At 51.2% G+C, this 26382-nt stretch overlaps 15 protein-coding genes across 15 annotated transcripts; 9 read left to right on the top strand and 6 right to left on the bottom strand.

Moving 5' to 3' along the window:
• Positions 1–9: 9 nt before the first annotated feature.
• Positions 10–719, top strand: VE01_09417 (uncharacterized protein; the record flags this gene model as incomplete). Its single annotated transcript, XM_018278831.1, has 4 exons — positions 10–147; positions 235–484; positions 540–611; positions 682–719. 4 exons carry the CDS (start codon positions 10–12, stop codon positions 717–719), a joined length of 498 nt encoding a protein of 165 aa, XP_018126050.1.
• An 11-nt stretch (positions 720–730) lies between these two features.
• On the bottom strand, positions 731–1918 carry MAK3 (N-alpha-acetyltransferase mak3). The gene is made up of 2 exons (XM_018278830.2): positions 1429–1918; positions 731–1379 (listed from the first exon to the last, which is right to left on the bottom strand). The coding sequence occupies exons 1-2, from the start codon at positions 1858–1860 to the stop codon at positions 1035–1037; spliced, it is 777 nt and encodes a 258-aa protein (XP_018126066.2). The 5' UTR covers positions 1861–1918; the 3' UTR covers positions 731–1034.
• Positions 1753–4004, top strand: VE01_09415 (uncharacterized protein). The gene is made up of 3 exons (XM_018278829.2): positions 1753–2224; positions 2274–3399; positions 3517–4004. Exons 1-3 carry the CDS (start codon positions 1757–1759, stop codon positions 3933–3935), a joined length of 2013 nt encoding a protein of 670 aa, XP_018126049.2. The 5' UTR covers positions 1753–1756; the 3' UTR covers positions 3936–4004.
• Positions 4005–5581: 1577 nt separating this feature from the next.
• Positions 5582–8140, top strand: PMK1_2 (MAP kinase Pmk1). Its single transcript, XM_018278828.2, has 4 exons — positions 5582–5978; positions 6136–6567; positions 6624–7201; positions 7264–8140. The coding sequence occupies exons 2-4, from the start codon at positions 6458–6460 to the stop codon at positions 7638–7640; spliced, it is 1065 nt and encodes a 354-aa protein (XP_018126065.1). The 5' UTR covers positions 5582–5978; positions 6136–6457; the 3' UTR covers positions 7641–8140.
• On the bottom strand, positions 7906–9285 carry VE01_09413 (uncharacterized protein). Its single transcript, XM_018278827.2, has 2 exons — positions 8924–9285; positions 7906–8858 (listed from the first exon to the last, which is right to left on the bottom strand). Exons 1-2 carry the CDS (start codon positions 9216–9218, stop codon positions 8194–8196), a joined length of 960 nt encoding a protein of 319 aa, XP_018126048.1. The 5' UTR covers positions 9219–9285; the 3' UTR covers positions 7906–8193.
• Positions 9286–9356: 71 nt separating this feature from the next.
• On the top strand, positions 9357–10430 carry VE01_09412 (uncharacterized protein). Its single transcript, XM_018278826.2, has 2 exons — positions 9357–9613; positions 9705–10430. The coding sequence occupies exons 1-2, from the start codon at positions 9489–9491 to the stop codon at positions 10153–10155; spliced, it is 576 nt and encodes a 191-aa protein (XP_018126064.1). The 5' UTR covers positions 9357–9488; the 3' UTR covers positions 10156–10430.
• A 282-nt stretch (positions 10431–10712) lies between these two features.
• Positions 10713–12269, top strand: OXR1 (oxidation resistance). The gene is made up of 2 exons (XM_018278825.2): positions 10713–11409; positions 11465–12269. Exons 1-2 carry the CDS (start codon positions 10879–10881, stop codon positions 11957–11959), a joined length of 1026 nt encoding a protein of 341 aa, XP_018126046.1. The 5' UTR covers positions 10713–10878; the 3' UTR covers positions 11960–12269.
• A 154-nt stretch (positions 12270–12423) lies between these two features.
• VE01_09410 (uncharacterized protein) lies at positions 12424–16760 on the bottom strand. The gene is made up of 4 exons (XM_018278824.2): positions 15576–16760; positions 15341–15529; positions 13293–15291; positions 12424–13241 (listed from the first exon to the last, which is right to left on the bottom strand). The coding sequence occupies exons 1-4, from the start codon at positions 16461–16463 to the stop codon at positions 12532–12534; spliced, it is 3786 nt and encodes a 1261-aa protein (XP_018126047.1). The 5' UTR covers positions 16464–16760; the 3' UTR covers positions 12424–12531.
• A 114-nt stretch (positions 16761–16874) lies between these two features.
• On the bottom strand, positions 16875–17938 carry VE01_09409 (uncharacterized protein). The gene has a single exon (XM_018278823.2). It carries the CDS (start codon positions 17724–17726, stop codon positions 17037–17039), a length of 690 nt encoding a protein of 229 aa, XP_018126041.1. The 5' UTR covers positions 17727–17938; the 3' UTR covers positions 16875–17036.
• Positions 17939–17966: 28 nt separating this feature from the next.
• On the top strand, positions 17967–19978 carry VE01_09408 (uncharacterized protein). The gene is made up of 2 exons (XM_018278822.2): positions 17967–18400; positions 18486–19978. Exons 1-2 carry the CDS (start codon positions 18028–18030, stop codon positions 18989–18991), a joined length of 879 nt encoding a protein of 292 aa, XP_018126103.1. The 5' UTR covers positions 17967–18027; the 3' UTR covers positions 18992–19978.
• On the bottom strand, positions 19015–20503 carry VE01_09407 (uncharacterized protein). Its single transcript, XM_018278821.2, has 5 exons — positions 20252–20503; positions 20152–20195; positions 19943–20065; positions 19703–19889; positions 19015–19652 (listed from the first exon to the last, which is right to left on the bottom strand). Exons 1-5 carry the CDS (start codon positions 20353–20355, stop codon positions 19079–19081), a joined length of 1032 nt encoding a protein of 343 aa, XP_018126102.2. The 5' UTR covers positions 20356–20503; the 3' UTR covers positions 19015–19078.
• On the top strand, positions 20478–20996 carry VE01_09406 (uncharacterized protein; the record flags this gene model as incomplete). The annotated part of the gene is made up of 2 exons (XM_018278820.1): positions 20478–20667; positions 20767–20996. 2 exons carry the CDS (start codon positions 20478–20480, stop codon positions 20994–20996), a joined length of 420 nt encoding a protein of 139 aa, XP_018126101.1.
• Positions 20997–22292: 1296 nt separating this feature from the next.
• VE01_09405 (uncharacterized protein) lies at positions 22293–22851 on the top strand (the record flags this gene model as incomplete). Its single annotated transcript, XM_018278819.1, has 2 exons — positions 22293–22401; positions 22448–22851. 2 exons carry the CDS (start codon positions 22293–22295, stop codon positions 22849–22851), a joined length of 513 nt encoding a protein of 170 aa, XP_018126089.1.
• Positions 22852–23302: 451 nt separating this feature from the next.
• VE01_09404 (uncharacterized protein) lies at positions 23303–23783 on the bottom strand (the record flags this gene model as incomplete). Its single annotated transcript, XM_018278818.1, has 3 exons — positions 23303–23392; positions 23444–23521; positions 23727–23783. 3 exons carry the CDS (start codon positions 23781–23783, stop codon positions 23303–23305), a joined length of 225 nt encoding a protein of 74 aa, XP_018126088.1.
• Positions 23754–26369, top strand: APL2 (beta-adaptin). Its single transcript, XM_018278817.2, has 4 exons — positions 23754–24144; positions 24201–24838; positions 24892–25460; positions 25516–26369. The coding sequence occupies exons 1-4, from the start codon at positions 23915–23917 to the stop codon at positions 26275–26277; spliced, it is 2199 nt and encodes a 732-aa protein (XP_018126085.1). The 5' UTR covers positions 23754–23914; the 3' UTR covers positions 26278–26369.
• Positions 26370–26382: the final 13 nt, after the last annotated feature.

Raw genomic sequence — 26382 nt, 5'->3', positions numbered from 1 at the left:
CATCTTGAGATGACAAAGTTTGCCTTGGAGCAAAATATTGCTCAGCTATCAGCGGCGATAGTCACCAGACAGATGTGCTTTGAGAGAGACATAGCCGTTGCGGCTATACATCATATGGCCATCACAAAGGAAATGACTAATGGGAAGGTCAGGAGCCTCATCCATGCCTCACACTCCAAAAATACTCAGGACACAAAGCAGAGTTTGGTACAGAATTTCGCTAACAACCAATAGTGGATGCTATTCCCGCCTCTAGACCGAGTGAACCACATTTGGTCGGTTGTTGCCCATGCTGTAGCCACAGGTCATCTGGGCCTTGGTGCGAAGGTGTCGCCGAAACTCGGCCATCTGGAAACTGGGCGCAAACTTATCTGCATTTACACCTATGATTTCTCTAATGTAGAGGATGTCATACGAGTCTTGCACACACTGAGAGATCTTGGGCTCGTTCGACGAAACGAAACGCCGATATACTACAAGTGCGGTAAGCCATATCGACTGTCTCGTTGCGATGAATACATCTGATTGAAACGAAATAGACGCCTACACATACCTCGAAATATTCTCTGGCAACAGATGGGACATTCGGCCGTCGCTATACAGCTCGCAAGGTATGTTGTAGGGAAACAACTGGGCAACACATACAATTGCTCAGAATGGGAAGAGCTATACCCCACGTAGATGGCGAGGATGAGCTCAAATACAGCAGAGGTTTTTAAACAGAGATATTCGAGTATTCTTAATTTGACTGTCTTCCTGTTTTGCCTTTGTAGTGTCTGTGGTGCCACTACCATCATACAAATGCCAATCTGCGTATCATTCAGTTGAACCACCCTTCGGCCACTCTTCGAGATTGGGACTTTGATTGCCCGTTAGAAACTTGAGAGCCCCCCAAAAACATCTGTATAAGATATAACACACAAGAGGAGACAGTTGAATGTGGTATATTCATTGATCAAATCCGAAAAACCGTGATAGTCTTCGCTTGTGTCATAACGCATTTCGTTAAACCCCCATCTCGACGCCACCAAACCTCAACCCAACTGTGACTTCAACTGCAACACCAGTCTATACGCCGTGCTCCCGCTCAAATAGTACCTATGCAGCTTCTTGCTCCGTAGGAACCCGAGGCGCTCATACAACTTCATGGCCGCCGTGTTCGAGACCTCCGTCTCAAGGATAACCTCATCCGCATCACGTGCAATCATTGCATCGATGGCTTTCTGAACGAGCGTTGTGGCGATCCCGTGGCCACGATATGACGAGGATACGGCGAGCATGGCGATGTAGCCGCGGAGGGTGGGTGGGGAGTGGGATTGGTGGATCTCAAGTTTGTTGACGACGACGCCTATGAGCGCGGAGGTCTTGGGATCAATTGCCTGGCGGAGTTGTCAGAAAGTTTATTTTGTGACGAGAGAGTCTACCCACCATGAAGCACAGGTCGCCCCAGTGATAGAGGAAGTAACGGTAGACATAGATGCTATACGGTTCGCTGAGATCCTTGGATATCAAGCTCCGAATGGCCGGCAGGTACTGTTTCTCTAGACTGTGCTCATACTGGATATATTGCAAGTCCGGAGGAAGCTCTGCTATCCTTTCTCCCATTGCCATTTGCTTGAAGAAGGTGAAGTTGCCTCCACCAATGTCGTTTGAAGAATCAGAAATCACATGATTGTGCCTGGGCCCAAAACGCCAAGTCAAAGGGACCCCGGCAGAATATTCGGCATATGACGTAGCAGTAAGGCGGTGAGTCCGAATGTTGATGTTTCTAGGAACATGTGCCCTCACTAGCAACGGCTGCGCCAGTTGCTTACGCTCGTTCTCGATCGGTGAAAAGAAGCCGCTCAGTTGTGCAAACATGGCGTCTTCGGTCCGAAAGCGGGCGGCGAAAGATGGCGCTCGGTCAGGGCCCTCTGCAGCGCCGGAAGGCGCGAAGATCTCGCTATCAGCGGAAAGCAGCGAGATCTCGGAGGAGTTGACGCTGGTGCCAAAATCTGCGATTAAGCATCTCACCAAACACAGCAAGCCGAAGGGCAGGAAGAGGAGGGGTGGATTCGTCTTCTTCCTGGGTGGAATTTTTGGAATTTTGGTGGCGGGCTTCTTTGCGCAGAAGAATGACCTCTTCGAGCTGCCGGAGTTCGCGGATCTGATTTCGGATCTGAATATTACTGGCTTGATGGAGGTGCTTCCGGCGGGATTTCTACAGGAAGCAAGGGAATTGAAGGTGAGTAGCTTGAGGTATTCTACGCGACTGTCTTACTGACAAGCTATAGGGCGGAGAGCGTGAGGCTCTGAACTACGATGCTTTCTCTGTAGGTCTGAAACTGGCCGCAGAAGGCCTCGAAGCGACCCATCCTGTTGTTATGATACCAGGTGTTATATCGTCGGGCCTCGAGTCTTGGGGAACATCAAATGTATCACGACCATACTTTCGAAAGCGCCTATGGGGCAGTTGGACTATGATGCGCGCGCTGGTAGTGGACAAGGAGGAGTGGAAGAGACATATCATGCTGGACAAATACACTGGTCTTGATCCCCCTGGCATCAAAGTCCGCGCAGCCCAAGGTTTCGATGCAACTGATTTCTTCATCACGGGCTACTGGATCTGGAGCAAGATCCTCGAAAATCTGGCGTCGATCGGCTACGACCCGACGAACAGCTACACCGCATCCTACGACTGGCGCCTCTCTTATTCCAACCTCGAGGCTCGCGATCAATACTTCACGCGTCTAAAGCTACACATCGAGATGGCTCACCGTGTCCAAAATAAAAAGATTGCGCTCGTCAGTCACAGCATGGGCGGACAGGTTATGTTCTACTTTTTCCACTGGGTGGCCTCACCACTTGGCGGAAACGGTGGGGATAGCTGGGTAGATGACCACATCGACTCCTGGATCAACGTGAGTGGGTGTATGCTGGGTGCTCTAAAGGGGCTCCCCGCGGTACTCTCCGGCGAGATGAAGGACACAGCCCAACTAAACGCCTTCGCCGTATACGGACTCGAGCGCTTCCTCAGCCGCGAAGAGCGCGTCGAGATCTTCCGCGCCATGCCGGGAATCTCATCCATGCTGCCCATGGGCGGAGAAGCCGTCTGGGGCAACTCGACATGGGCACCAGACGACCAACCCGGGCAGGAGGTAAGCTTCGGACCATTCCTGAATTTCAAGGATAACAACATCACGCATCCCGCGCGCAACCTCACAGTTACGGAGAGCCTGGAGTTTTTAATGAACACGACGGAGCCGTGGTACCAGGATGCAGTTAAGGGGAGCTACTCGCACGGGGTGGCGCACTCAAAGGCAGAGGTGGACGCGAACGAGAAGGACCCGCGGAAGTGGGTGAACCCGCTCGAGACGCGGCTACCGCTCGCTCCGAACCTGAAGATCTTCTGCTTCTACGGTAAGACACACCCTCCTACTCTAGCTCCGGCGTGTTGGATGTTGGTGGCTGGCGCGGCGCGGCGCGGCACGGCGGCGTTGATTTGATGCATTGAACTAACGACTGGCGCGCAAACAGGCACGGGCAAACCGACCGAGCGGTCGTACTTCTACCATGACACTTCGGCGCACCCGGGCCTTAATGTTACGATAGACACGGCGATCAACGAGGGCAACATCGACCATGGGATCGTGCTCTCCGAGGGCGACGGGACGGTGAACCTCCTATCAATGGGCTACATGTGCAACAAGGGGTGGAAGATGAAGCGGTACAATCCCGCGGGGACGAAGATCGTAGTCCGCGAGATGGCGCACGAGCCGGACCGGTTTAGTCCGCGCGGTGGCCCCAACACAGGCGATCACGTTGACATCCTGGGGCGCGCGAGCCTGAATGAGTTGATCCTGCGCATTGCGGCGGGGAGGGGCGATGACATCGAGGACGAGGTGACGAGCAAGATCTTGGAGTACTCGGATAACGTCAAGGTGTGGGACGATTAGGGATGGAGTTTCGTTCGTGATGGGTGCGTTCGTGGTGCATGGCGGGGTTGGAGCGGATTGGATTGGGTGGTGTGTTGGGGGGGTGGCTGGGTAGGATTGGGGGGTATGGGATGGTTGGGAGGTTGGAGGCGCATTGGCACGGGGGAGGGGAGGGAATGTTGCTTACCTTACTTTACTGTATGTACGACGGAGTCGAACTGTTCATAGATATCATACCCGACACTCTGGATCCGTATCGTGGAGGCGTTTTGTACTCCGTATGGATGGTGCCGCACGAAACCAGCCAACCCCCCCCTCCCCCCATCTAGGCTGTGTGTGCGCTCTGTGCCGCCGCGGTGCCCTCCTTGGCCCCATCCAACAACCCCGTGCTCTGTCTAACACCCCCGTGCTATGTCTAATCGACCCCATCTCGCTCCCTGCACTCCTCACTCTTTCCCACTTCCCACTCTCCTCAGCGGCACCCGCAGTCTCACGATGTCGTGGTCGCGACATGACTGAAACCGCGCAAGGCCCTCACTGAAACACCCGCGTGGTTGGCCGCCCGTGTCCCCCCCCGTTGGCGATGCCCCACCATCTAGCTAGCCTACGGTTTTTCGGTGGTCTGTGATGGCAACGGCGCCGGGCGGCTAGGGGACCTATCAGCGTGTGGGATTGGGGGTGATTGAGGGAGTGGGAATCACTGGTGGATGACGGGGTTTGTTGGCCTGTCAAGGTTCGTTGTATGTGGTTTTGGGGGGATGCAGGTTGCTGTTAGTGGGATGGTGGGCGTTGTGGGCGTTGTGGGCTTGTTAGGACTTTTTTGTACTTGTAGGGGACTGGTAGATAGTGGGTTGGTCACCAGCTTGGCTTCAAAGGGTCTTTTCGTCCCATCGTCCCATCGTCCCGCCGTCCGTCTCATCCTATCCGTCTTCTGGTACCTTGTCTAATGTGGTCTATTGTATGTACTTTAAGGTACCGTTGGACTACTGCGACCATCTCTGCGACCCCTTTCGTTTATCTCTCTATTACCACTATCACCATCTGCCGAAGTGAAGCTTGTTGGTTCTTTTGGTGCTCGCTCTGTGCCTTATGAGCTATTTCTATTTTGTATTTGTACCTTTATATACTTTTATAGCTTTATACCTTGAAACCGTATATTTATATATAGATCTGGCTAGAAGTCTGTTCTCTTTCTCTATACCGCTTTGATCAATATACTCCGAGCACTAACTAACTAACTAACTAACTAACTAACTAGCTACTCAGACCAACTCCTTGTATGCGCCGAACTTCTCGAAGCAGCCCTATTTATCTGTTTTAGGTCGCAGCTTGTCTATTCCAAGTATCAGAGTATCTGAGTATCACATATTGTCCACAATTGTCCAGCCAGTCTAGGGGCAGAGCAACAGGGGACAAGCATCCCCGTACAGCATCCAGTACTACACCACCACCAGTACGCCGTCAATGCTCTGCCTGCACCTGCATCAACTACCAAAAATCACACCCAACCACCTCCCCAACCAGTTAGCAAGTTAGACCAACTTGGACCTGTTAGACCAGTTAGACCACTTAGACCAGGCCGACGGGGATCATCGACCTCTTCGAAACCATCATTCATCCCATCTTCGGCATCCTCGTCTCAGCCCCCATATATCCCACCCCCCCCATCCCCCTCGCTCGTCTTCGCTAGTACGGCCGCTCTGCCGTTTGTCGTCGTGCTTCTCTCTCCTCCAAAAAAAAAGACTGACAAGTAAAATCTTGACTTCTCGTCATCATCCCTTGATCCTCTTCATCCTCTTCTATCCTCACCGTCAAACTCGAACTGTTCGCGACAAGAGTTTCACTCGCTCTGCGCTACCGATAATACTGTAACTCGCAAAACCCACAGTTGGCACGTCAGCCCCGCCCATTCAAACCCCGCACCAGGGTCCGGGAGCGTCCGCCATCACGAAAGACATCGAAAATCAATCAACAATCTGGCCCCCTACATCAAACCGTCGTCGATTGAACATTTGAACCTATTCTTTATTCGGCTGGGAACTCGCTCGGGATTACAGCACAAAGGTACGAGGAAAGTCGAGGCCCGCTTCCGGGTTGAAACGCTTTCCCATCCCTTGTTTCCCCCCGTCGATGTGCTGTGTTTTGGGCTCTCGTGTTGGGACTTCCTCTCGTTCCTGGCGGATAGTTGGAAATCATATACTGACTCGTTGGCATGGAATAGGCACACAGAAATCAAGTCAAATCATATCACAACCCTACCATTATTACTACGGACTTAATCTAAAGCTTCTATTATACCCGCTGTAACGTTGGCGAGCTCGAAAGCGTTGGCGCCCAACCGACGAATTGCCAGCAAAGCACGATCCGAGGGGCAGCTCTATTGTTAACAACACTCCGGCGAAACTACCAACAAAGAAGCGCACAAGGCGATAATAGTATTTGGTTCGCCGCTGAAGCTGGGCCACCCTCTGTCGTAAGCTTCGTTGCAACTTCAGCAACTCGAACCACGGTATATACCAAGTAATCGACTTTAATCTGTCAAGATGGCGACCCGCGCACCCAATCCCACGGGATCGAGAAAGATTTCGTTCAATGTCAGCGAGCAGTACGATATCCAGGATGTTGTTGGAGAGGGCGCATACGGTGTTGTCTGGTATGTAATGTCCAGACGCTGCGACGAAGGTGAAGTTGTTAACATTAATCCTCCAGCTCGGCGCTTCACAAGCCATCCGGACAAAAGGTTGCGATCAAGAAGATTACCCCATTCGACCACTCCATGTTCTGTCTGCGAACCCTCCGCGAGATGAAGCTCTTACGATACTTCAACCACGAGAACATCATCTCCATATTAGACATCCAGAAGCCGCGAAGCTACGAGACCTTCACCGAAGTCTACCTGATCCAGGAGCTCATGGAGACGGACATGCACCGCGTGATCCGCACCCAAGACCTCTCCGACGACCACTGCCAGTACTTCATCTACCAGACCCTGCGCGCCCTGAAAGCCATGCACTCCGCCAACGTCCTCCACCGCGATCTCAAGCCCTCCAACCTCCTCCTCAACGCGAACTGCGACTTGAAGGTCTGTGATTTCGGCCTGGCTCGCTCGGCGGCCTCGCAAGAAGATAACTCGGGATTCATGACGGAATATGTGGCTACGCGCTGGTACCGGGCGCCGGAGATCATGTTGACGTTTAAGGAGTACACCAAGGCTATTGATGTCTGGAGTGTGGGTTGCATTCTCGCTGAGATGCTGAGCGGGAAGCCTCTATTCCCAGGAAAGGATTGTAAGTTTTTCCCTGTTTTTTTACTATCCTCCTTGATCACTGTAGCTAACACAATCCCACAGACCACCACCAACTGACCCTCATCCTTGACGTCCTCGGCACCCCAACCATGGAGGACTACTACGGAATCAAGTCCCGCCGCGCGCGCGAGTACATCCGCTCCCTCCCCTTCAAGAAAAAGGTCCCCTTCAAGTCCATGTTCCCCAAGACCTCCGACCTAGCCCTCGACCTCCTCGAGAAGCTCCTCGCCTTCAACCCCGTCAAGCGCATCACCGTGGAAGAAGCCCTCAAGCACCCCTACCTCGAGCCCTACCACGACCCCGAGGACGAGCCGACCGCCGCGCCTATCCCGGAGGAGTTCTTCGACTTTGATAAGAACAAGGATAACCTGAGCAAGGAGCAGCTGAAGCAGTTGATCTTCAACGAGATCATGCGGTAGTTTATGCACGGACTGGATGGATGGCTGGGCTGGGCTGGGCTGGGCTGGCGCCATGGGAAATCGGGATGGATGGATGGAGAACAAAGGGCGATGAAAGCTCGGGTTGGAATATTGATATTGCTGGACGGCCGCTACGCTCCCCCCTACTTCTCATTTTTTTGGTATTCTTGCGGGGGATGGAGATTGTGGTTGGGTTGTGATTAACGAGCGCCGCCGAGGGGGTTCATTTAGCATAGATCTCTTTTTATTTTATCCTCAACGGAGTCCCCACCCAATCGGACGTTTTATTTTTCGAATCTATGGAAATGGGAAGAAAGGAGAGACCACCAGCCACTTGGGGGGCAGAAAAAGATTGAACTGATGTTTTGCTGCGTCCTGCGCAAGTTACACAGTATAGCAGGGCAGATGGGAGCGTTGGTTGGTTGGTAACGAAAACGAACATATGCGAGAAATGGCAGCCTGTAGTATCTCTTTCCCCCAATGAATGACACATATCATCTCATGCCTCCTATATACGAGTAATATTGCCAACATAATCTCACCCCTATATCAATCATTCCAACCCCACCATAAACCTCCCAATCGCCTCCCCCACCCCCTCCGGACTCGGCACCTCCGCACAAACATCCGCCTCAAACCCAAACTCCCTCCTCAAGTAATCCCTCGTCGTAGGCCCAATAGTAGCGACATACGTCTGTCGCCTCCCCCTCCTGATCCCGCACCCGCCTCCCCTCTCCCCTGTCTTCACGCGGCCCGTGTCTTCGTCTAGTAATCCTAGTTCTCGTAAGGCGGCTTCGCACCCGGTGGGGGAGAAGACTACTACCCATCGCGTTTTGGCGGAGGAAGAGGAGGAGAGGATGGAGGCGAAGGCGGTGGGGAAACTGGATTGTGTGGTCGTGCCGTAGACTTCTAGCTCGTCGACACGGATTCGTTCGGTGGGTGGGAGGGAATCGCTCATGAGTGTCTTGGGGATTATGTCACGCCTGTTGTCGCCGACGAGAAAGAGGAGCGGAGGCCGTGGCTTGGGGGCGGAGGGGAGGTAGTGAGTGAGCATGTATCCGGCGAGGGCTTCGCCGTTCCCGGTCTCCGAGCCGTGGATTTGGAGGGGGGGTGTGGAGGGGATGGAGCGCAGGGCGCGGGTGGTGGCGGGGCCGACGGTGTAGATTGGGGTTGTGGAGAGGGAGGGCCAGGTGGTGTCGTCGGTGGAGGAGGGGGGACCTGGGGGGTTGAGGGGGTTAGCTGGCTGTTGGCTCGGAGCTGGGAGATGGGGGTGCTGGGCGAACCTTCAGCGACTAGACTTGCGAATGCCTCGACGGCGCGCTGGGATGTAAAGATCATCCCTCCATACGTTCCCTCATCACCGCTATCGTTTATCCGCCGCGAGCGAAGCAATTGGCGCACTGTATCTAGACCTGGCTCCAGGAGCTTATGTTCGAGGACCGGGACGAAAGTCGGTGCGAGGTCTTGGCCTGCGAGTTTGGTAGCGGAGAAGAACTCTTCATACCCGTCGTGGGGTGTTGATTTTGTCTTGAGGAGGAATATGGGAATTGATCCCGTATCTGGGGATGTGGTAGTCATGGTTGGATTGAGGCATTGTGGAAGCAGCCAGCCCGAGGTGATAGTGGGGAGGCAGGTGATGGAGGGGATAATCGGCGATAAGAAATTTGGGCGGAAGGTTCCGCCGTGCTTTTGTATTACAAACCTCGATGGTCTGGTCAGCGCGAATGCTTTCGTTCTCGTTCGTCTGTTACTTTTGTAAATATATACCGCTCGCACACTTTCATTTAGGGTTTTTATTCATTCATTTATTTGGTTTCTGATTTGATTATCTGTGTACTAGAGTAGAGGATGGCAGAGCCTGCACAGAGCGCCAGCGCGCCGACAAAGGATGCGCTGGTGACGCCGCCGTCGACACCTGGCGCGGTGCCGAAAAAGTACCCCAAGGGTGTCGTGTTGGGGAAAGATGGGAAGCCGTATGTACCCTTAAGAACCTGCCTGCTATATGCAGGCGTATCTATTGGATTGGATGCCTGGGTGCATGTGCAAATAGCTAACACTACCCAGTTGCCGTTCCTGTACCTCCTTCGCCGCCTGGTCCGCAATGGCCGCCACCGAAACCTCCAATTCCCCAGCTACGAAGGGCAAAAGCACAAAAATCCCCGCTGCCCTACCTGACGATTGCCCTCCCGATGTCGAAGCCCTCGGGCGCGCCTCCTGGACGCTCCTGCACAGCATCACCGCAGCGTATCCGGAGAAGCCGACACTCGCTGAGCAATCCAGCGCCATGTCCTTCGTGAAGTCGTTCGGGAAGCTATACCCGTGTACCTGGTGCGGTGAGGACTTTCAGAAATATATGGAGCGCGAGAAGGTGCGGGTGGGGAGCAGGGATGAGTTTGGGAGGTGGATGTGCGAGGCGCATAATGATGTGAATGTCAAGCTGGGGAAGAAGACTTTCGATTGCGATAAGTGGGAGGAGAGGTGGAGGACGGGGTGGAAGAATGGGAGGTGTGGATAAATGGGAAGCCAGGAACAGGGTGCTGGTGGTGTATGATATATGGCTGTGTATGCATTTACAATGGCGTTCAGGGAACCAGTGTATCTGGTATGGGATGGAGTTTTTGTTCCTTGTTTACATAGATGGCGCCCCCGCGGGGAATCCCTACTCACCTGCCTGGATATGGCTTTATAGTAACAATCCGAGAAATATTCCCCTTTCAATGCAGCAGCACAGAATCACAGGTGGGCAATTATTGACGGTGACACGGTTGTGTGGGCTGTATGTAGTAGGTGAGACAATGGTTTCTGTGGTGCTGGATAGTAAGAATGATACATGCCCCTCGTTATAATTTCTTTTGGGAACTATTATGATAAATATCTAGATGAGACTCTCAGTTATCTAAATCATGGCTCAGACATTGAGAATCTCTTATTCAGCCTCAATAGCTAAGCTTTTTTTTGCTTACCCAGACGGGCACGAGGGGTATTGCCAGTGACGGCGCCTGCAAACGGAAATCCCACATCCTCCATCCCGCCCCCATTATTTATTCCGCCCTGACAACAACACCTACCTACCTTATCAATCCCTGCCCCACTACTCATCCACCACAGCATCACCGATCGTTGCCATCTCGGAACAATAAATTCACTATTTATATATCGCAATTTAGCGCAATTACACGACACTAGAGCGCCTGCGAAACCAGCGCTTATTACCAGTTCCCCAGCCCCAACCGTACCGATGTCAAGTCCACCACCAAGCACCCCTCTCTCCCGGTCCTCCACCTTCGAAAACACCACCGACGACAACACCACTGCCACAACCTCATCGTCTGGCTATCTACCTTCGATTGGCAAATTCCTGCGACGACTCTCCTCTGGCCCGATATACGGATCCACGCCATCTACCCCAGCCTCCCCGTCCCTCGAAAACTCACAGACTTTGTTCGAGGAGCCTGATTCCGACATGCATGGCTCCATATACACCCCGCCATTACGGACCGCCTCGCCCTTCCAACCGCCGCCCCTCTACCCGCTCTCATTATGTGGATACTCCGAAAATACAGACGAGAGCGCGAGGCTGATGAGTAAGGCGATTGCCGAGGAAATACGACTCTTGATACCGCCGCGATTACAACTCTGCGACGAATGGCACCTGGTATACAGCCTCGAGCAAGACGGGGTTAGCCTGGGAACTATGTACAAAAACTGTGACCAGCTGATGGGGCTGCGGAACGGGTATGTCCTTGTGGTTAAGGACGGGGACGGCGGGGTATGATTTACCCCGCGATTCGTCTTGTGTTGAGACAATTGCTGATTGACAGTAGCTATTCGGAGCGTACCTAACGGAAGCACCTCATATATCACCACATTACTTTGGCACGGGAGAGTGCTTCCTCTGGCGTGCCTCCGTCTTCTCCCAGGCGGATCTGAGTCAGCTCCCCCTACCGCCCTCGGCGGATACGACGAACATGCAGCGAAATACCTCTCTCAACATCACATCACCGAGTCCTAGCCCTCACCCACGAAGCCCAAACACCCTGGCACCACCCACAGCGCCTCCTTCGCGCCCTACCTCGCCCTCACAGGTGCGCTTTAAGGCGTTTCCATACTCGGGCATTAACGACTACTTCATGCTTTGCGACGCGACGTTTTTTAGCATCGGCGGGGGAGATGGTAATTATGGGCTATGGCTTGACGACAGCTTTGATCGCGGGATTAGCAGCACGTGCCTCACGTTTGGCAATGAACCGTTGAGCGACCAGGGGAAGAAATTCGATATAATTGGCGTGGAGCTCTGGGCAGTGGGGAACCTGGGATAAGTACAAAAAGGAAGAGGAGAAAAGGAGGGAATAATCTGCGGGACAGAAAGGTAACTGTGGTTGGAAAATAATAAGGGCATAAAGATACCCCAGGCTGAAAAACATATTTGGCAAGTAGGAGTTCGGCCTTGATGGCCTTGAATAATGGGAAAGAGAGCAAATATAACGCCACTCAAAATAACTTTGGACAGAGATTGATGACTTCATGTTAAAAGGGGGATTTATAATGAGAACCTTACATTCCTTGAGATAATTGATACCAAACTAAGGGCACGTAGATAGTACTAACTAATGGAAGATGTTATGGGATACAATATGAGACTATTATGCTTACAGTGACCAAGACCTCATGGATTGATTCCAGGCTCCATCAGCCAAGCTGGATTGAAGAAGCTTGTTATTCGGCGAACCCATGCAAGTGTCCGAACTAACATGTTAAGCTTCCATCAAGCTCAGAAACAACACATCAAGTACGTAACGAAGTTTTGCTGTATCTGTTCCATTTTACACAACATTATCGTTGAACTACACAGCTACTCCAACATCACCCCGCTCATCAAGGATGAGCCAACCTAAATATTAAACAAAGCCCCCAATCCCTCCAATTCCGGCGTCCGCCTTCCAAGCCCCGACGGCGCCTCCTTCTGCTGCTCCGTCTGCATAAACTCCTGCTGCATCTTGCTCCTTTCCTTCCTCACCACCGCCGCAGTCTTGGAGATGCGCCCTTGCTCGCTGATACTCACTCCCTTGAGATCGCGCAGAAGATCAAGGACTATAGCACGTTGCTGCCTAGGCTGCACCCCTGGGCGGTTGACGTAGTCGATGCACTTGTCAACTGCAGTTTCCTGTAGTCCAGGGAGAGACATCAGGATCGCTTTCGGCGTGTTGGTTAAGTCGCAGTAGGAGACCAGTATCGCTGCAATCAGCTGAGCCAAATCCTTCTGCAACTCGACGAAGTAGGGCTCGTGTAGGGACGTGATAGAAGCCTGGAGGACCTCTGTGCTAATGAACTCGCGGATCGGGGCTGCTGTGGCTGGGTCGGTATCGCGATGGTTCCTAAATGCTGGGATGATGGAGCGGAAGACGCGTAGGACGACGCCGCAGCAGCGGGTGTCTCGCATGCGGATGGCGTGGGTGGAGAAGAGCATTAGGGATTCGAGAATGGATGATTCGGTGAGGCAGAATCGTCGCATTGTTGGCCACTCCTTGGCGCCGCCTGGGCCTTCACCTGGCGTGTATGTTGATGCTTCCTTGTTAGTGGTGGGCTGAGAGGTTTCGGATTCTTTGAAAGTTGTTAGTGAATCATAGTAAGTAGAAGAGGTGAAAGAAATACCATTTGCGCGTTGGGGGTCAAAGAGAGAGGCCACTAGCATCACCGCTGTGTAGGTAAGCTGGCGAAGTAAACTCTCTTCCTTCATTTCTTCAGTCAAACCGACTTCGTCAGAAGTAGTTTGCTGCCTCTGACCCAGTAGCTCCCACTGAGAGCTTATCTTGCCATCCATCTGTCTGAAGCAGGTAGCCAATATCGGAGGCACGAAGTGAGCTCGCAGCTGTATTGGACAGTCATCGACCATATATCGGACCAATGTCATCAAGTTAATAAGCTGGTGGGAGGAAAGGAAGTGAGCATCTGCGAATAAGGCATTTGCCAACGGGCCCGGGAGTTCTTGAAATCCATAGAAGTGAACGTTGAGGCGACTGAGACCATAAAGGATAGAGTAGCAAGCTTCTCTCACTGCTCGTACAGTCCCGCGGATAGAAGATGCGAATCCCTCCATCGTCGTTCTTGTTCCAGACACACGTGCATAAAAGTCATCTTTACTTCCCCCTGAAATACCAGACTGCCAGAATCGATCAGTCAATATTCGAGATACAATGGGCTGCATCTCCTGAGGAAGACCAGACCAGTTTGCCGGGTTATGGAATGCATGTGCATGGCCAAGGAATTTCAATAGGCCGGGAAGCATAAGAGGAACCGAGTCATGCCAGAGGGAGCATGTTGTATTGTATGGCTCTGTGTCCTTTTCTATTTTGTCGGTTGAGCACCCCAAGAAGGATTTGGTAGGACGCAGAGGTAGAGATTTAAGTCGTTCAGTAAGCTCAGTTTGAATTGCGATGCCTTCATCGTCGAGGGTAGAGGAGCCCCAGTCTTGGATTTTATGGACCTGTCGTGACACCAAATATTCCCGAACTTTTCCAAGGCCCAGAAGGTCGCAAAAGCCGTCAAAGGACGACAACGACGTATCCAGGGCAGGATTTTGCCACATTTGCTTAACCGGGACGATGAAGGACTGCAAGCGTTCTAGTCGTACTGCTGGATCGATCCCTTTTGCGCGGTGGATTATGATAAATAAGAAGGTTCTGTAGGAAATTTCCTGCCTGGATTCGATATTACCAGCAGCGATAATTTCACTGACTTTGGCTTCTAGTTGGTCATAAACTTCCAAGAGATGGTCCGGCATTTTCGTCGCTAGTCTTGTCAATTCGTGCATCGAATCGCTGGTCAATTCCTTGACTGCATCTGAATAAGCTCGATGTTCCGGGTGGTCAACGGGTCGCGTCATAAGTACGTGCTCAAGGACCTGGAGCATGAAGTTTGGCTTTTTGTCTAGTGCTGAAGTCGAGAATAAAACGGCAAGCTGTAGAGCTCGCATTCTAATGATTGGGTCCTCAAAGCTCATGCCTAATAAGCGTTCGCACCAGCCCTGGAAATCTTCTTCCATCTTGGCTCGCTTTTGCTCGTCCTCTTGCGGATTCGAGCCATGGGTATCTCTCCACTTCATGTAGCCCTTTAGTGCTGCTTCGACGACTGTGAACTGGGCATCGACACGGAGTATTGCTGGCGAATTTTTCGAATATGACTCGATAGAAAATGGTGGGATCCCATCATATAAATTCTCAATTGAGTGCCAAACCTGGCTCAAAATATGGTATATTGCGTCAGATGTCTTTCTCCGAACAATCAACTCAATGCATTGCACGTTGTAACGCCTATAATTTCCAAGGAAGGCATGTCGCTCTGGGATCGTGTCGATATCCTCCACGAGGAGCGCAAGTGAAGGGTCCTCGGAATCTGCTGGCAGGTTCTCATATCTGATAAGTCTTGAGCTGCAGAGTTCGAGGAGCGGAGCGATAAGGTGCGCTGTAGTAGGAGAATCGACGATAGTTTCAGAACGAAGTAAATGTGTCCAAGTAACGAGGACGGGTATCGCAACAACAAAGCTTTGATTTTGTACAATGGAAAAGAAAAGGTTTAGGAGATTTGGTAGATCGCAATCCTCTGGGATCGAAGATATTTTTTGGCCAATGAAGTTTCCCAATTTAGACATCATCTGCCAACTGTCAGTAAAGGCATTTAAAAGAGAATCAAGGTGAACATACCTCTGAGAATCTCTTCCCGAGCAGATATTTCTCGTCATCAATGTCATTAGGGTCGATTATTGACCATTCATAGACTTTGCGGAGGAGATTAACCCGCTCAGTTGTATACATCGGGCTAACAAGAGTAAGAAACTCCTCGTCTGTGAAATGAGTGCGGCTGTATAATGCGTGTAATGCTTCAAGTGAGGCCTTGATCTGTTAGCTGAAATTCTGAGACTGGAGAGTCAAAACGTACCTGTTGAACAGCAACGCTTGGTGAAGCCAAACTTCTGCTGATATGAAACACGCATGAAGCAGCTGCAATGGCCTTCGGAATAGCCCATGGCATTATTGATTTGTAAACAGAGAGAATCTTAACTGCACAGCCGCGGTATTGCTCATTGCTCTCCACGTCGTTCTCAACGCACTGGTCCAACAAGGCTCCAAGCCTGACAAGCCACCCTTCATCACCACAGCGCACATTGGCCCCAACCTGGCGGTTTGGGAATGCCTCTTGGAGAACTTGTGCGGGCGTAAAGATCTCGACGCATGCCTTGCTTAGAACAGTCTCTCTCATAGCCGTGATGCCATCTTCCCGGTTGAAAACTTCTTCCGATAGGGTTTCCAGTACGAAGAGAACAAATTCCTTGTGCACCACTGAACCAGGGACGTTCCACAGGCTCACCAGGAGCGTATCCATATCCAACCATTGTGACCCCCAGCTCCTCTTTGCCACTTCCACCCATAGCTCCGCAGTTTTGTTCCGTATGAACAGAGGGTCTTTCGGCGAGACATTCTCGGATAGCTGCAGGACCCACCCCCTCATGGCCTCTTCCTCGAATGAGTTATATTCGCTCCATCGGTGCTTTATGGCGTGCTCGAGTAGGGATAGGGCGTAGTGGCTGACAACCGCCTCTTGGTTCTTGTCGCTGGCTAGAGTAAATCCATGGTACGGTGCTGCGTTGTCCGCCTTAATCCCCTCGAGGTATGCAGAAGCTTGTTTCCGAGATTCGTTTGAGGAGTATGGGCTGTGGACGACAGTGAGAGCTTCGTGAATTTGGGCTAGAGGGTTCGAGTCACTCCCATTTGCAAGCCTCGTTTCTAACGCCGCTGGTGCTTGGTCGTGGCCGGCCGAGACACTCATCTTTGGAATAAGTCAACGAGTGTTAGGCCTCTAGAATAGACGTTTCGGTGTCAAACAACATCGATTGCGGGGATGTGAGGCCTTTGTGTTGGGGTGTCTATCTTATCGAAGGTGGTAAAACTGGATGCGCGTCAAGACAAAGAGGTGAGTCGTAGCTTGTTGGCGCGTCGTGGGACGAACTTGGGCAAATCTGCACCAGAGCCAAAGAAAGTTTGAAGAGCGCTGCTCCTATATGCCAAGACAGAATTTATAAGAAATCTTCAAATATAGAATCGTACACGAAGTGAATGCTTATTTTGATAACCACCTTGGGAAGTTCACGGTTACCCACCAAGATAGAAGATCTCGGTCATACGATTATCCGGCATAGGGACCGACTGTGAAACCCTTCTATCAAGACACTTGCTTATCCTCAAAGATTGTTAATATGTAAGAGTATGGTGGATATTGCGAGGAATACTACTTCTACTGATAATTCGTTCTAAATGACAGTAGAAACGCCGCAGGTGCATATATGGAACCCTATACTGTGTGCATGGACTAACTTAGATAGCTATTCGTTGACGCCCATTCTCACGCAATACTCTCGATTGCCTCTTTGAGTATCTTCTTCCTGTCCTTGATCCACACCTCATGCAGCGCATCGATCTTTCCTCCAAGGACCACCGTCGTTGCTGGCTCAAGTAGTACCATGCCCCTTGCTACCGTAACTCCCTTTAGCAAAATCTTCGTACCAATGCTCATCCCCAGATCCACCTTAGGCACGCCCACGATCTCCATGCCGTACACTCTCTGCCCCTTCCAATCCTCCAGCAGAAGCTTATGTGGTCCGCCTTTCAGCCCAACAAGTGGCGCTCCAACGCGAACTCCATTCTCCCCTTCCTCTCCTGGCACATCCCGGATGATCTCTCTTCCCTTCGTCTTTTCACCACGCTCCATAGCTTCAATAAGCTCGATCTGCTCCCAGCGCGACTTTGACATATCTTCCACAGCCAATACCTGAACCAATACTGAGTGTGCAATCTTCCGCTCCTTGACTACGGGTTCAGAAAGGCTAGGGGGCAGAGAAACCGCAGAGGGGTCGAAGAGAGAGGGCGTAGTGAGGTCGAGAAGCATCAGGCGGTGCTTCGCCGTTGCTGCAAGCACAGTCTGAGGTGGGTTGTTGCCACGAACACCCGAAATGAGGGACGATAACCATTGTGAGGAGGGCCTGGGAAAGCCGGCCGCGAGGAGGCCATCAGTAACAGCTGGAAGGCTAGCCATTGCATGGGTAGCTCTTGGGAGCTGCTGGCCGAACCTCGTATATATTTAACGGCACAGTCGTATAGTCATTTCTCATCAAGGTGGTGAAACCTTCAAGCAGGACTTCCTAAGACGCATATGCGCTGAGGGTCCAAGTAGATGTTGTTCCTTCAGAAATGGTTGATGACGAGTAAATGAAGGTCTCACAGCCTTGTTGGTAGCCTTGCGCTAAATATTCGAATGGTGGTACCTTGCATGATGCCTACCTCTAACTTCATCGTTGTCCCAACTCTAAATTCCAAGCACCATCCCGCCATCCACCATGTCGACTATTGCCTCCCCCCGCGAATCCTCTCTCCCCCGCCGTCAAATACCCCAGATTCATACCCCGACCGGCTCTTCGCGCGCCAGTATCGACAGCCCCCGGATCGGTAGCTCATCCCCCAATCGGGGCCCAGCACCACGGCGGAACCGCGCGGCCCTACGAGAATACTATAATATTAAATCTGCGGATGCTGAATCAGGGAAAGGGGATATCGACGATGCTAGCAGCGAGTACTCGATTAATGACCAGAGCGATGTCCAAGAGAGCGAGATGGACCAGGAGGGCTTTGATGGGGAGGTGTATGTGAAGAGGGTACTGGAGACACAAAATTTAGAGGAGCTGCTCAGAACATATAATGGGGTTCTGACAGGTTAGTGATGATATGTTCCTAGCCCAGGAATAATGACGAATTGGCGGCTGTCTGGATGGGCAAATGCTAACCCATTATTAAATAGACATCAGAGCTTTGGACGCAGAGAAGAAGGCCCTTGTTTATGACAACTACTCCAAACTAATTGCTGCGACCGAGACGATAAGGAAGATGAGGGCTAATATGGATCCATTGAATCCAATGGCCTCGACGCTGGACCCCGCAATTGCACAAATATATGAGAGAGCGAATGCTGCCAAGGCTGATCTGAGGGCTTCAATGACTTCCACCCAGCATGCCGAGGCAGAGATGAGCGAAGAAGATAGGGAGAAGGCGGTGAAGAGGAGGAAGACGAGAGATGCGGTTCGAAAGGTGCTTGATACCCCTGAGAGATTACGAACTTTGGTAGCGGAGGGCAACGAAGAAGATGCGAGAAACGTGTGGGAGCCAGTGCTCAGAGTTCTAGAGACTTGGAAAGAGCAAGGCAAAGGCGGAATGGATGTGCAGGATTGCATTGATGACGGTGAAGCGGCATTACGTGGGGAACCGCCGAACGAGCGAAGCTGGGTTAATATAAAGGCGAAAAAATAACCTCTACAGCCACAACTCTGATGCCAACTTCAAAACCTATCAAATAGTTGCAGGCTATGTGAGCTATTTTACATTTCGCCCTCATATCTACCAACCACTCGACCCTGCCACGATAATCTCATACGGATCTCTATCCACCTCGCTAACCGCCACCTCAAAGTCGGCGACATCAGACGGGGCCTCCCCAGCTACCGGCTTTGCGCCATCCAGCCTCGTACTCGCGGCCTGGGCCTTCAATGCTTCGGCGATGTGCGCCTGCAGGTCCTGCTTCATCCCTTGGCTCAGGAATTTCCTCTCCGAGTTACTATGGAACGCCGTGACAACAACCTTGCCCTGCTCGATCGCCCCCAGCGCCTCGTGGTGGCTCAGCTCCCCAGTGAACAGCAAGTCCACATCCTGCCCATTAAGCATCGAGCCAGAGCCAGCACAAATCCCAACAGAGGATATTTTAAGATCTGCCTTGGAACCCGTGGGGGTATCCTGTGGGACAGCTAGACAGATTCCTGATAGAGGGCCAAGGCCATTTGTGATCCGTTCTACTAGCGTGCCGAGTCGTTGAGGTTGCTCGAAGCGGACAATGCGGCCATAACCGGCGCTTTCGAAGCCTGGAACGGCATCTTTGACTGGGGTTATGACCTCCTTGGTATGTGCTGCGGCGTTGCTTTGGGAAGTTAGTTCTGGTACTGTGGTAGGCTTAGGAATGTTTGTTACCTTAGTCCTTCGCTGTTTGCCTTTCCTGTTACTACGTCTGCGAGCCAGTCATTGAGGCCGCCAGGCGCAGCATCAACCGCTGTATGCGGACAGTAAACACTGATACCCTCTTGAGCTAGCCGGAGGAGTGACTGTTGCTGGGTGTTTGCAAGGGTGATAGCTTTCAGGCTTCGGAAAATGATTGGATCTAGTAATAGTTTTTTAGCAAACTTCTTGGTTGAATAGGAATATAAGCCTCACGATATGCAATGACTACTGAGTCCTTCCTCCTAATTGCTTCATCTGCGACTCCCTTCGTAAGGTCTACCGTTAAAAGCACCGAGTTCTTCAGATGGTTCTTCCGATGTGGCGCCTCAAGGAGAACTGTCACGTGTTAGTTTTGATTCAGAGACGCGATAATTCTTTGTTATGAGGCAACAAAGAGCAATAATAAGGTGTATAAAACTCACGTCCGGTGTTATCAAAACTGCTATCCGCCAGTTTCTCGGGATACCTCCAAGGGAATTAGTCTCGTTGCTCACAACACATCGAATGGTGTGTTACACGTACAAGTTCCTCACAGCCGCCACGACAGCCTGCGTAAACGGCGACGATGAAGCATTAGACATTCTTGCAGCTGTCCCAAATCTTCTACTGAAGGTCGTCGAGTACATATCACCAAAGTCTTGTGGAGCATCGAAGCTCCGTCATAACTGCCTCCGAATCAACAGGGGTGCCAAGCTCCCCGCCGCTTACAGTAGCTCCCGCCCCGTAGCTGTTTGCACTGTTTGCTAAAATGACGATGACTGATTACAAAACTACTGTTGATAACGCCGCGGAGAACAAGGTCGATAAACCCACGCCGACAGAGGATTTTCGTATTATATTCGCCATGGCTGAGGCGTCGGGCGTTACAGAGGCAGGGCTGAAGGCCGCACTCACTGAGAAGATCGGCGCGACACATGTGGAAATTGAAGATATGTCAGGTAAGTAGCCCGACTCCCCACCACCTCCCTCTCCAGGCTACTAGCATAGAGGGCAATGGTAGATGAAGCAAGCACAAGATCAGAAGCTGACATAATTAGGTGGATGCGGACAAGCCTTCTCTGCTATCATTGTCTCCCCAGAATTTGCGAAAAAGACAACACTCGCCCGACACAGACTTGTGAACACCGCACTCAAGGCGGAGATCGCAGCAATCCATGCGTGGACGCCGAAGTGCTATACACCGGAACAATGGAAAGAACAGGCCCCTGGCACTGTTGCACCAGGCAAGGCGACGACGGGGGAAGTTGTGACGGGAACCTTAGCTTAGGTGGATGGTCATGCAAGGGGTCAAGGTGTGCATACAGGAGAGGAGCAGACAGCTACGAAATGACAGCTACTGGAGCACGAGGGTGATAGACAGGACTTCATGATTGATGCCTGGTGTCGTGGGAAGCCTCCGCCCACTTGAGACTGGGTATACGGGTTGATGAACATAGAAAGAGGGGTACATATACCTGAGCAGAATACAAAATTCCGTGTGTCATCGTTGTTGACCCAATTTATTCTTCTCCTATGGCGTACGGCACATTTATTTTACCAGAACCAGAGTCATATTATTGTTACTTGCCTCGCGATCTGGTGATATAACCTCAATCACCTCCATATGCCTAAATTAACCAGGGTAAACTCGCATGTTTTCACCGGGCACTCCACATACTCGATTTTAAGCTTATTAGACTAGCATGCAAAGTAGCTCTATATACTCCATTCCTTATACCTTCTATGAAAGCAGCTTTCAAAAAATCGTATGATTTTCACGCGACTACCCCGCAACCCAAAAAGTTTATTTTTGAACCCCGCCGAGACAATGGTCTTGGCGCAGGACCCTGAACCCCGCCATCATAAGCGCCTTTGAGCTAGCTTCTTGTGATGCGTTGCTACAGAAGTTGGACTTCAATACAAGTTATTAGCTGCTCTGATATGTGACTTAATAGGCAGTGTCATAACTCTATCTCGGATAGCTGTAAAACTCCTCTGAATTACACCATGCAATGATTTTACAGTGAGGGGTAGCTTTACAGCCTGGAAGTGTAAGTTCCCGTTCGGATCAAGCAAGGTCCGAATAAGGCATCACGCCTTATATGGCCCGTGCCTGTCATGCCGTATCATATCGTACAGAATTTGATCCGTGTGCTTGGTTTGATAGGATTGGGCAGCATGAACACCTCCAATGCACCATGAGGCCTATCTTGGTGCATTTTGTCACCACCTTCACCTCAAACAACACTCCCGGAGTATGGTGCCATCCCTATCTAAAGGTGACAATTGGCCTACCATGGTGCAATTCGCCCATTCAGTTGTTTGCCGGTTTAAAATGTCTACATTGGGGATGATCGACAGTATGGCTTCATCTTTCCCAGGTGCGACGACGGAAGCTTCTGTATGGCTAGCTATTATATAATAACAGGCATCCCGCGGTGATAATGCAGGTAATATGATAAAAAGGAACCCTATATAATATCAAGACGACATCGAAACCTTGGAACCATCCATCTCGTTACTCAAAGAAGCTCATATATACCCTGAAATACCAAAGCATTTGATCCCTGTCCCATCAGAAATCATGTCGGAGATCCAGAAGAACCTCGTCGACAAGAACACCGAATATTCCGCTGCATTTACCAAGGGTCATCTTGCACTGCCACCTGCAAAGAAGTACCTTGTCCTCACCTGTACGTTTCCCTTCAACCCAAACGTTTCTCATCTGACTGTCCTAAGGCATGGATGCCAGAATCGACCCCGCCGCTGCCTATGGTATTGACCTCGGCGATGCCCACGTCGTTCGAAATGCAGGCGCCAATGCCAAAGATGCTTTACGCTCAATCGTTATCTCGCAGCAGCTTCTCGGCACAAACGAGATCATCCTCGTGAAGCATACCGGCTGTGGCATGCTCACTTTCGACGACGACGTAGCGACGGGACTTGTGGAGAAGAACCTTGGTGCGGAGGCGAAGGAGGCTTTGGGTGCTTTTGGAGGCGACTTCAAGACATTCCCACAGCTTGAAGATGCCGTCAGGGATGATGTGAAGTTGTTGAAGGAAACGCCATTGATAAATGACGAGGTGCCCATTACTGGATGGGTGTATGAGGTTGAGACCGGCAAGGTTAGACAGGTTGTCTAAGTGGCTCGTAGAGTTGCACCATTCGAGTATGGCTATGCGACACTTGGGCTGGCTTTAGAGGATGAGATTATATGAGACTATGACAGGCGTAGCTGAGCGATACCTAATCCGAATTCGTATATACCCGCTTTGTCATTTGTTTCCTGGCGACTGAGTCTCTGATGGCCCACAATCCATTCGGTGCTGATGCTTCTTCTTTGCGGCCTAATCTTCAAAACGCAGCATCCAGCCGCTCACTGGTATCCATCGTGATATTCAACCTCAGAGCCGTGACTACGAACGCTCATAAATCCAAGGTAGAGGATACCCCCGAACGCCAAGCTAAGTCGACAGAGCCCACATATATAGTATCTGCAATACTCGTACCAGTGCCCGCCAGATTACAGCCAGAATCCGTCATAGGCCTAAGTAAGGGTATCCGACATGCTCATGTGACACCGTTAGACACTCATCATGGAGCTGTGACTTTCCCACCCCTGACGCGTTGAGCAGCAAGACTGAAGACAGTGACTGAAGATAGGAACAGCACAAGGTTGTAGAACTGTGATATATTAGCCTCGACTCCAAATAGGGGGTAGGCGCGAAATCTCACAGCTGTCCTCGAGTAGGTACTTTCTTCAGCATCGGTGCGAGCCTCCACAAAGAGGCGGCGTAGATTTGGGAAATTAGACTGCATTATATTAAAACTTGGATCAAGATATGTCTTGCTTTGCAACTTACCATTTTAGAGGGCGATTTACTTGCATATACTGTACGGTATGTTCTCTGGTTGGGTGTTGTGGTCCATGACAATATAGACAACCACAAATGCCAAGACTCCGCTCCGCTCCGCCACTAGCGTTCCGACGCATCGAGAAGGCTGATAAGTAACTCACGGATGCTATATCGGGCAACGGGTGGATAGCTTCGACAGTTGCCTCCTTCTTCCACATTGCCACCCTCACCTTTGTCGCACCCAGAGTTGCTCATATCTTCATACTCGTAGCCCTCGCGGTTAACTTCTACTGCAAACAGGCTTAAAACGTATGAGGGGTGGACCCTCGACTCGCCATCCACCGCATCGATGGCGGTAAATAAGATACGTGGGGCCTTCGCGGCGCCCAAGAAGGGAGAGACATTCGAGCTCAGGGCTGGCCTGGTGTCGCAGTACGCCTGGGAACGAAAAGAGTCTATTCAAAAGACGATTATGTCTATGACGCTTGGAAAGGATGTGTCCGCTTTATTCCCAGATGTGTTGAAGAATATCGCAACGCCAGACCTGGACCAGAAGAAGCTTGTCTACCTGTATTTAATGTAGGTCTAGCCTGATATTTGATGCTATTTGAATGCTGTCTGACAATTTATTATAGGAATTACGCAAAGTCGCATCCGGATCTATGCATTCTCGCCGTCAATACCTTTGTTCAAGATTCGGAGGACCCGAACCCCCTGGTGCGAGCTCTTGCCATACGGACAATGGGATGCATTCGGGTGGATAAGATGGTGGATTATATGGAGGAGCCGCTACGAAAGACTCTCCGGGATGAGTCCCCATACGTGCGGAAAACAGCTGCGATATGTGTTGCCAAGTTGTTCGACCTAAATCCAACCATGTGCATCGAGAACGGCTTTCTGGAGAGGCTACAAGAGTTGATTGGCGATCCCAACCCCATGGTTGTCGCCAACTCTGTCACGGCTTTAGTTGAGATAAATGAGGCTGCGCCCGAGACAAAGGCATTGAGGATTACTTCTGTCACACTGAAGAAGATGATCATGGCCCTTACGGAATGCACTGAATGGGGTCGGGTTACGATCTTGACGACTCTTGCCGACTACAAAGCAGCTGATGTTAAGGAATCTGAGCATATATGCGAAAGGGTATCGCCACAATTCCAGCATGTCAACCCCAGCGTTGTTCTTGCTGCAGTGAAGGTGGTCTTCCTCCACATGAGGAACCTTACACAAGAGCAGCAAATACAATATCAAAGGAAGATGGCCCCTCCGTTAGGTATGAAACCCCACCTTACGCTTGTTGGGGAAGTGCTTTGCTAATTTGGATAGTCACACTCGTCGCCTCAGCCCCTGAAGTTCAGTATGTCGCATTAAGGAACATCGACCTCCTCCTGCAAGCAAAGCCCGATATTTTAAGCAAGGAACTCCGCGTTTTCTTCTGCAAATACAATGACCCCCCATACGTCAAACTACAGAAACTTGAAATTATGGTACGGATAGCTAACGACAAGAACGTCGATCAACTTTTGGCGGAGCTGAAAGAATATGGAGCTGAGGTGGATATGGACTTTGTCAGACGCGCTGTTAAGGCCATTGGACAGGTTGCTATTAAAATCGAGAGTGCCAGTGAGAAGTGCGTGAATACGCTATTGGATCTTATCGCTACCAAGGTTAATTACGTCGTCCAAGAAGCTATTGTTGTCATCAAGGATATCTTCAGGAAATACCCAGGGTATGAGGGCATTATTCCGACACTATGCAAATACATCGACGAGTTGGACGAGCCTGAAGCCCGTGGCGCTCTTATATGGATTGTTGGAGAGTATGCGGAAAAGATCAGCAATGCAGACGAGATCCTATCTGGTTTCGTTGAAGGCTTCATGGACGAGAATACCCAGGTCAGTTGTTCATTTGTACAAGGTAAGACCACACTAGCTAACGTTGAGTTACCAGACACAACTCCAAATCCTCACAGCTGTCGTTAAGCTCTTCCTCAAGAAGCCGGACAACAATCAAACACTTGTGCAGCAAGTTTTGCAGCAAGCTACTGCCGAAAACGACAACCCTGATATCCGCGACCGTGCCTACGTCTACTGGCGTCTCCTTTCCGGCGACCTCGACGCTGCCAAATCTGTTATCCTCTCCGACAAGCCCGCAATCACCACAACGATGACCTCACTGCCACCTTCGCTCCTCGAGTCGCTCCTAACCGAGCTATCTACTCTCGCGTCCGTATACCACAAGCCGCCGGAGACCTTTGTTGGCCAGGGTCGCTTCGGTGCCGATGCCATCCAGCACGCTGCCATCCAGGAGCAGATGCAGAATGCGCGCGAGAACCCGATCGCTGCCTCCGTCGCAACTACCGCCGGGACATCCCAGAACAATGCGGAGAACCTCCTGGACATCGACTTCGATGGCGCAGCACCAGCATCATCGGAGGCACCTCCACTTGGTGGCGCTTCAGGTCTAGAGGGTCTAGCTGGCACGCCCCAACGGGTTGCAAGCCCAGACGCCGGTGCGCCGCAGACAAGCAGTATGAATGACATGATGGGCTTGTTTGACGCACCAGCGCCATCTCAACCAGGTGGTAACGATTTGATGAATGGGTTCGCGGGGATGGATCTTGGCGGATCATCCCAGCCACCGCCACCGCAAACGCAGTTGCAGGGCCAGAATGGAAAGAAGACGAATGATGATCTGTTGGGCATGTTCTAATCTAACCCGGCGCACATTAGTGGCGGGGTAGGTATTAAGGCGAAGCAATAGTCCAGTATCGTAGAAATGAAATAAAAAAGCGATTTGAAATCAATGCTATCTTTC

The sequence above is a fragment of the Pseudogymnoascus verrucosus genome (genome assembly GCF_001662655.1).
Source record: "Pseudogymnoascus verrucosus strain UAMH 10579 unplaced genomic scaffold scaffold_64, whole genome shotgun sequence".
NCBI lineage: Eukaryota > Fungi > Ascomycota > Leotiomycetes > Thelebolales > Thelebolaceae > Pseudogymnoascus > Pseudogymnoascus verrucosus.
Note: the sequence above shows the minus strand (reverse complement) of the source record. Positions and strands in the feature narration are given on the sequence as shown.

Excerpts from the sequence above, each read along its gene's own strand:
- VE01_09415 (XM_018278829.2), top strand. The coding sequence starts at position 1,757 with ATGTTGATGTTTCTAGGAACATGTGCCCTCACTAGCAACGGCTGCGCC. Across the intron at positions 2,225-2,273 it reads AGGAAGCAAGGGAATTGAAG|GGCGGAGAGCGTGAGGCTCT; the intron begins GTGAGTAGCTTG and ends GACAAGCTATAG. Across the intron at positions 3,400-3,516 it reads GAAGATCTTCTGCTTCTACG|GCACGGGCAAACCGACCGAG; the intron begins GTAAGACACACC and ends GCGCGCAAACAG.
- MAK3 (XM_018278830.2), bottom strand. The coding sequence starts at position 1,860 with ATGTTTGCACAACTGAGCGGCTTCTTTTCACCGATCGAGAACGAGCGT. Across the intron at positions 1,380-1,428 it reads GGGGCGACCTGTGCTTCATG|GCAATTGATCCCAAGACCTC; the intron begins GTGGGTAGACTC and ends CAACTCCGCCAG.
- PMK1_2 (XM_018278828.2), top strand. The coding sequence starts at position 6,458 with ATGGCGACCCGCGCACCCAATCCCACGGGATCGAGAAAGATTTCGTTC. Across the intron at positions 6,568-6,623 it reads GGCGCATACGGTGTTGTCTG|CTCGGCGCTTCACAAGCCAT; the intron begins GTATGTAATGTC and ends TTAATCCTCCAG. Across the intron at positions 7,202-7,263 it reads TCTATTCCCAGGAAAGGATT|ACCACCACCAACTGACCCTC; the intron begins GTAAGTTTTTCC and ends ACAATCCCACAG.
- VE01_09413 (XM_018278827.2), bottom strand. The coding sequence starts at position 9,218 with ATGACTACCACATCCCCAGATACGGGATCAATTCCCATATTCCTCCTC. Across the intron at positions 8,859-8,923 it reads CGCAAGTCTAGTCGCTGAAG|GTCCCCCCTCCTCCACCGAC; the intron begins GTTCGCCCAGCA and ends TCAACCCCCCAG.
- VE01_09412 (XM_018278826.2), top strand. The coding sequence starts at position 9,489 with ATGGCAGAGCCTGCACAGAGCGCCAGCGCGCCGACAAAGGATGCGCTG. Across the intron at positions 9,614-9,704 it reads TTGGGGAAAGATGGGAAGCC|TTGCCGTTCCTGTACCTCCT; the intron begins GTATGTACCCTT and ends AACACTACCCAG.
- OXR1 (XM_018278825.2), top strand. The coding sequence starts at position 10,879 with ATGTCAAGTCCACCACCAAGCACCCCTCTCTCCCGGTCCTCCACCTTC. Across the intron at positions 11,410-11,464 it reads TTAAGGACGGGGACGGCGGG|CTATTCGGAGCGTACCTAAC; the intron begins GTATGATTTACC and ends GATTGACAGTAG.
- VE01_09410 (XM_018278824.2), bottom strand. The coding sequence starts at position 16,463 with ATGAGTGTCTCGGCCGGCCACGACCAAGCACCAGCGGCGTTAGAAACG. Across the intron at positions 15,530-15,575 it reads CAAGCGTTGCTGTTCAACAG|GCCTCACTTGAAGCATTACA; the intron begins GTACGTTTTGAC and ends TAACAGATCAAG. Across the intron at positions 13,242-13,292 it reads TGACCCCCAACGCGCAAATG|AATCCGAAACCTCTCAGCCC; the intron begins GTATTTCTTTCA and ends CAACTTTCAAAG.
- VE01_09409 (XM_018278823.2), bottom strand. The coding sequence starts at position 17,726 with ATGGCTAGCCTTCCAGCTGTTACTGATGGCCTCCTCGCGGCCGGCTTT.
- VE01_09408 (XM_018278822.2), top strand. The coding sequence starts at position 18,028 with ATGTCGACTATTGCCTCCCCCCGCGAATCCTCTCTCCCCCGCCGTCAA. Across the intron at positions 18,401-18,485 it reads ATATAATGGGGTTCTGACAG|ACATCAGAGCTTTGGACGCA; the intron begins GTTAGTGATGAT and ends ATTATTAAATAG.
- VE01_09407 (XM_018278821.2), bottom strand. The coding sequence starts at position 20,355 with ATGTACTCGACGACCTTCAGTAGAAGATTTGGGACAGCTGCAAGAATG. Across the intron at positions 20,066-20,151 it reads CAGTTTTGATAACACCGGAC|TTCTCCTTGAGGCGCCACAT; the intron begins GTGAGTTTTATA and ends AACACGTGACAG. Across the intron at positions 19,653-19,702 it reads GCAAACAGCGAAGGACTAAG|CAACGCCGCAGCACATACCA; the intron begins GTAACAAACATT and ends AACTTCCCAAAG.
- APL2 (XM_018278817.2), top strand. The coding sequence starts at position 23,915 with ATGGCGGTAAATAAGATACGTGGGGCCTTCGCGGCGCCCAAGAAGGGA. Across the intron at positions 24,145-24,200 it reads CTTGTCTACCTGTATTTAAT|GAATTACGCAAAGTCGCATC; the intron begins GTAGGTCTAGCC and ends AATTTATTATAG. Across the intron at positions 24,839-24,891 it reads GAAGATGGCCCCTCCGTTAG|TCACACTCGTCGCCTCAGCC; the intron begins GTATGAAACCCC and ends TAATTTGGATAG.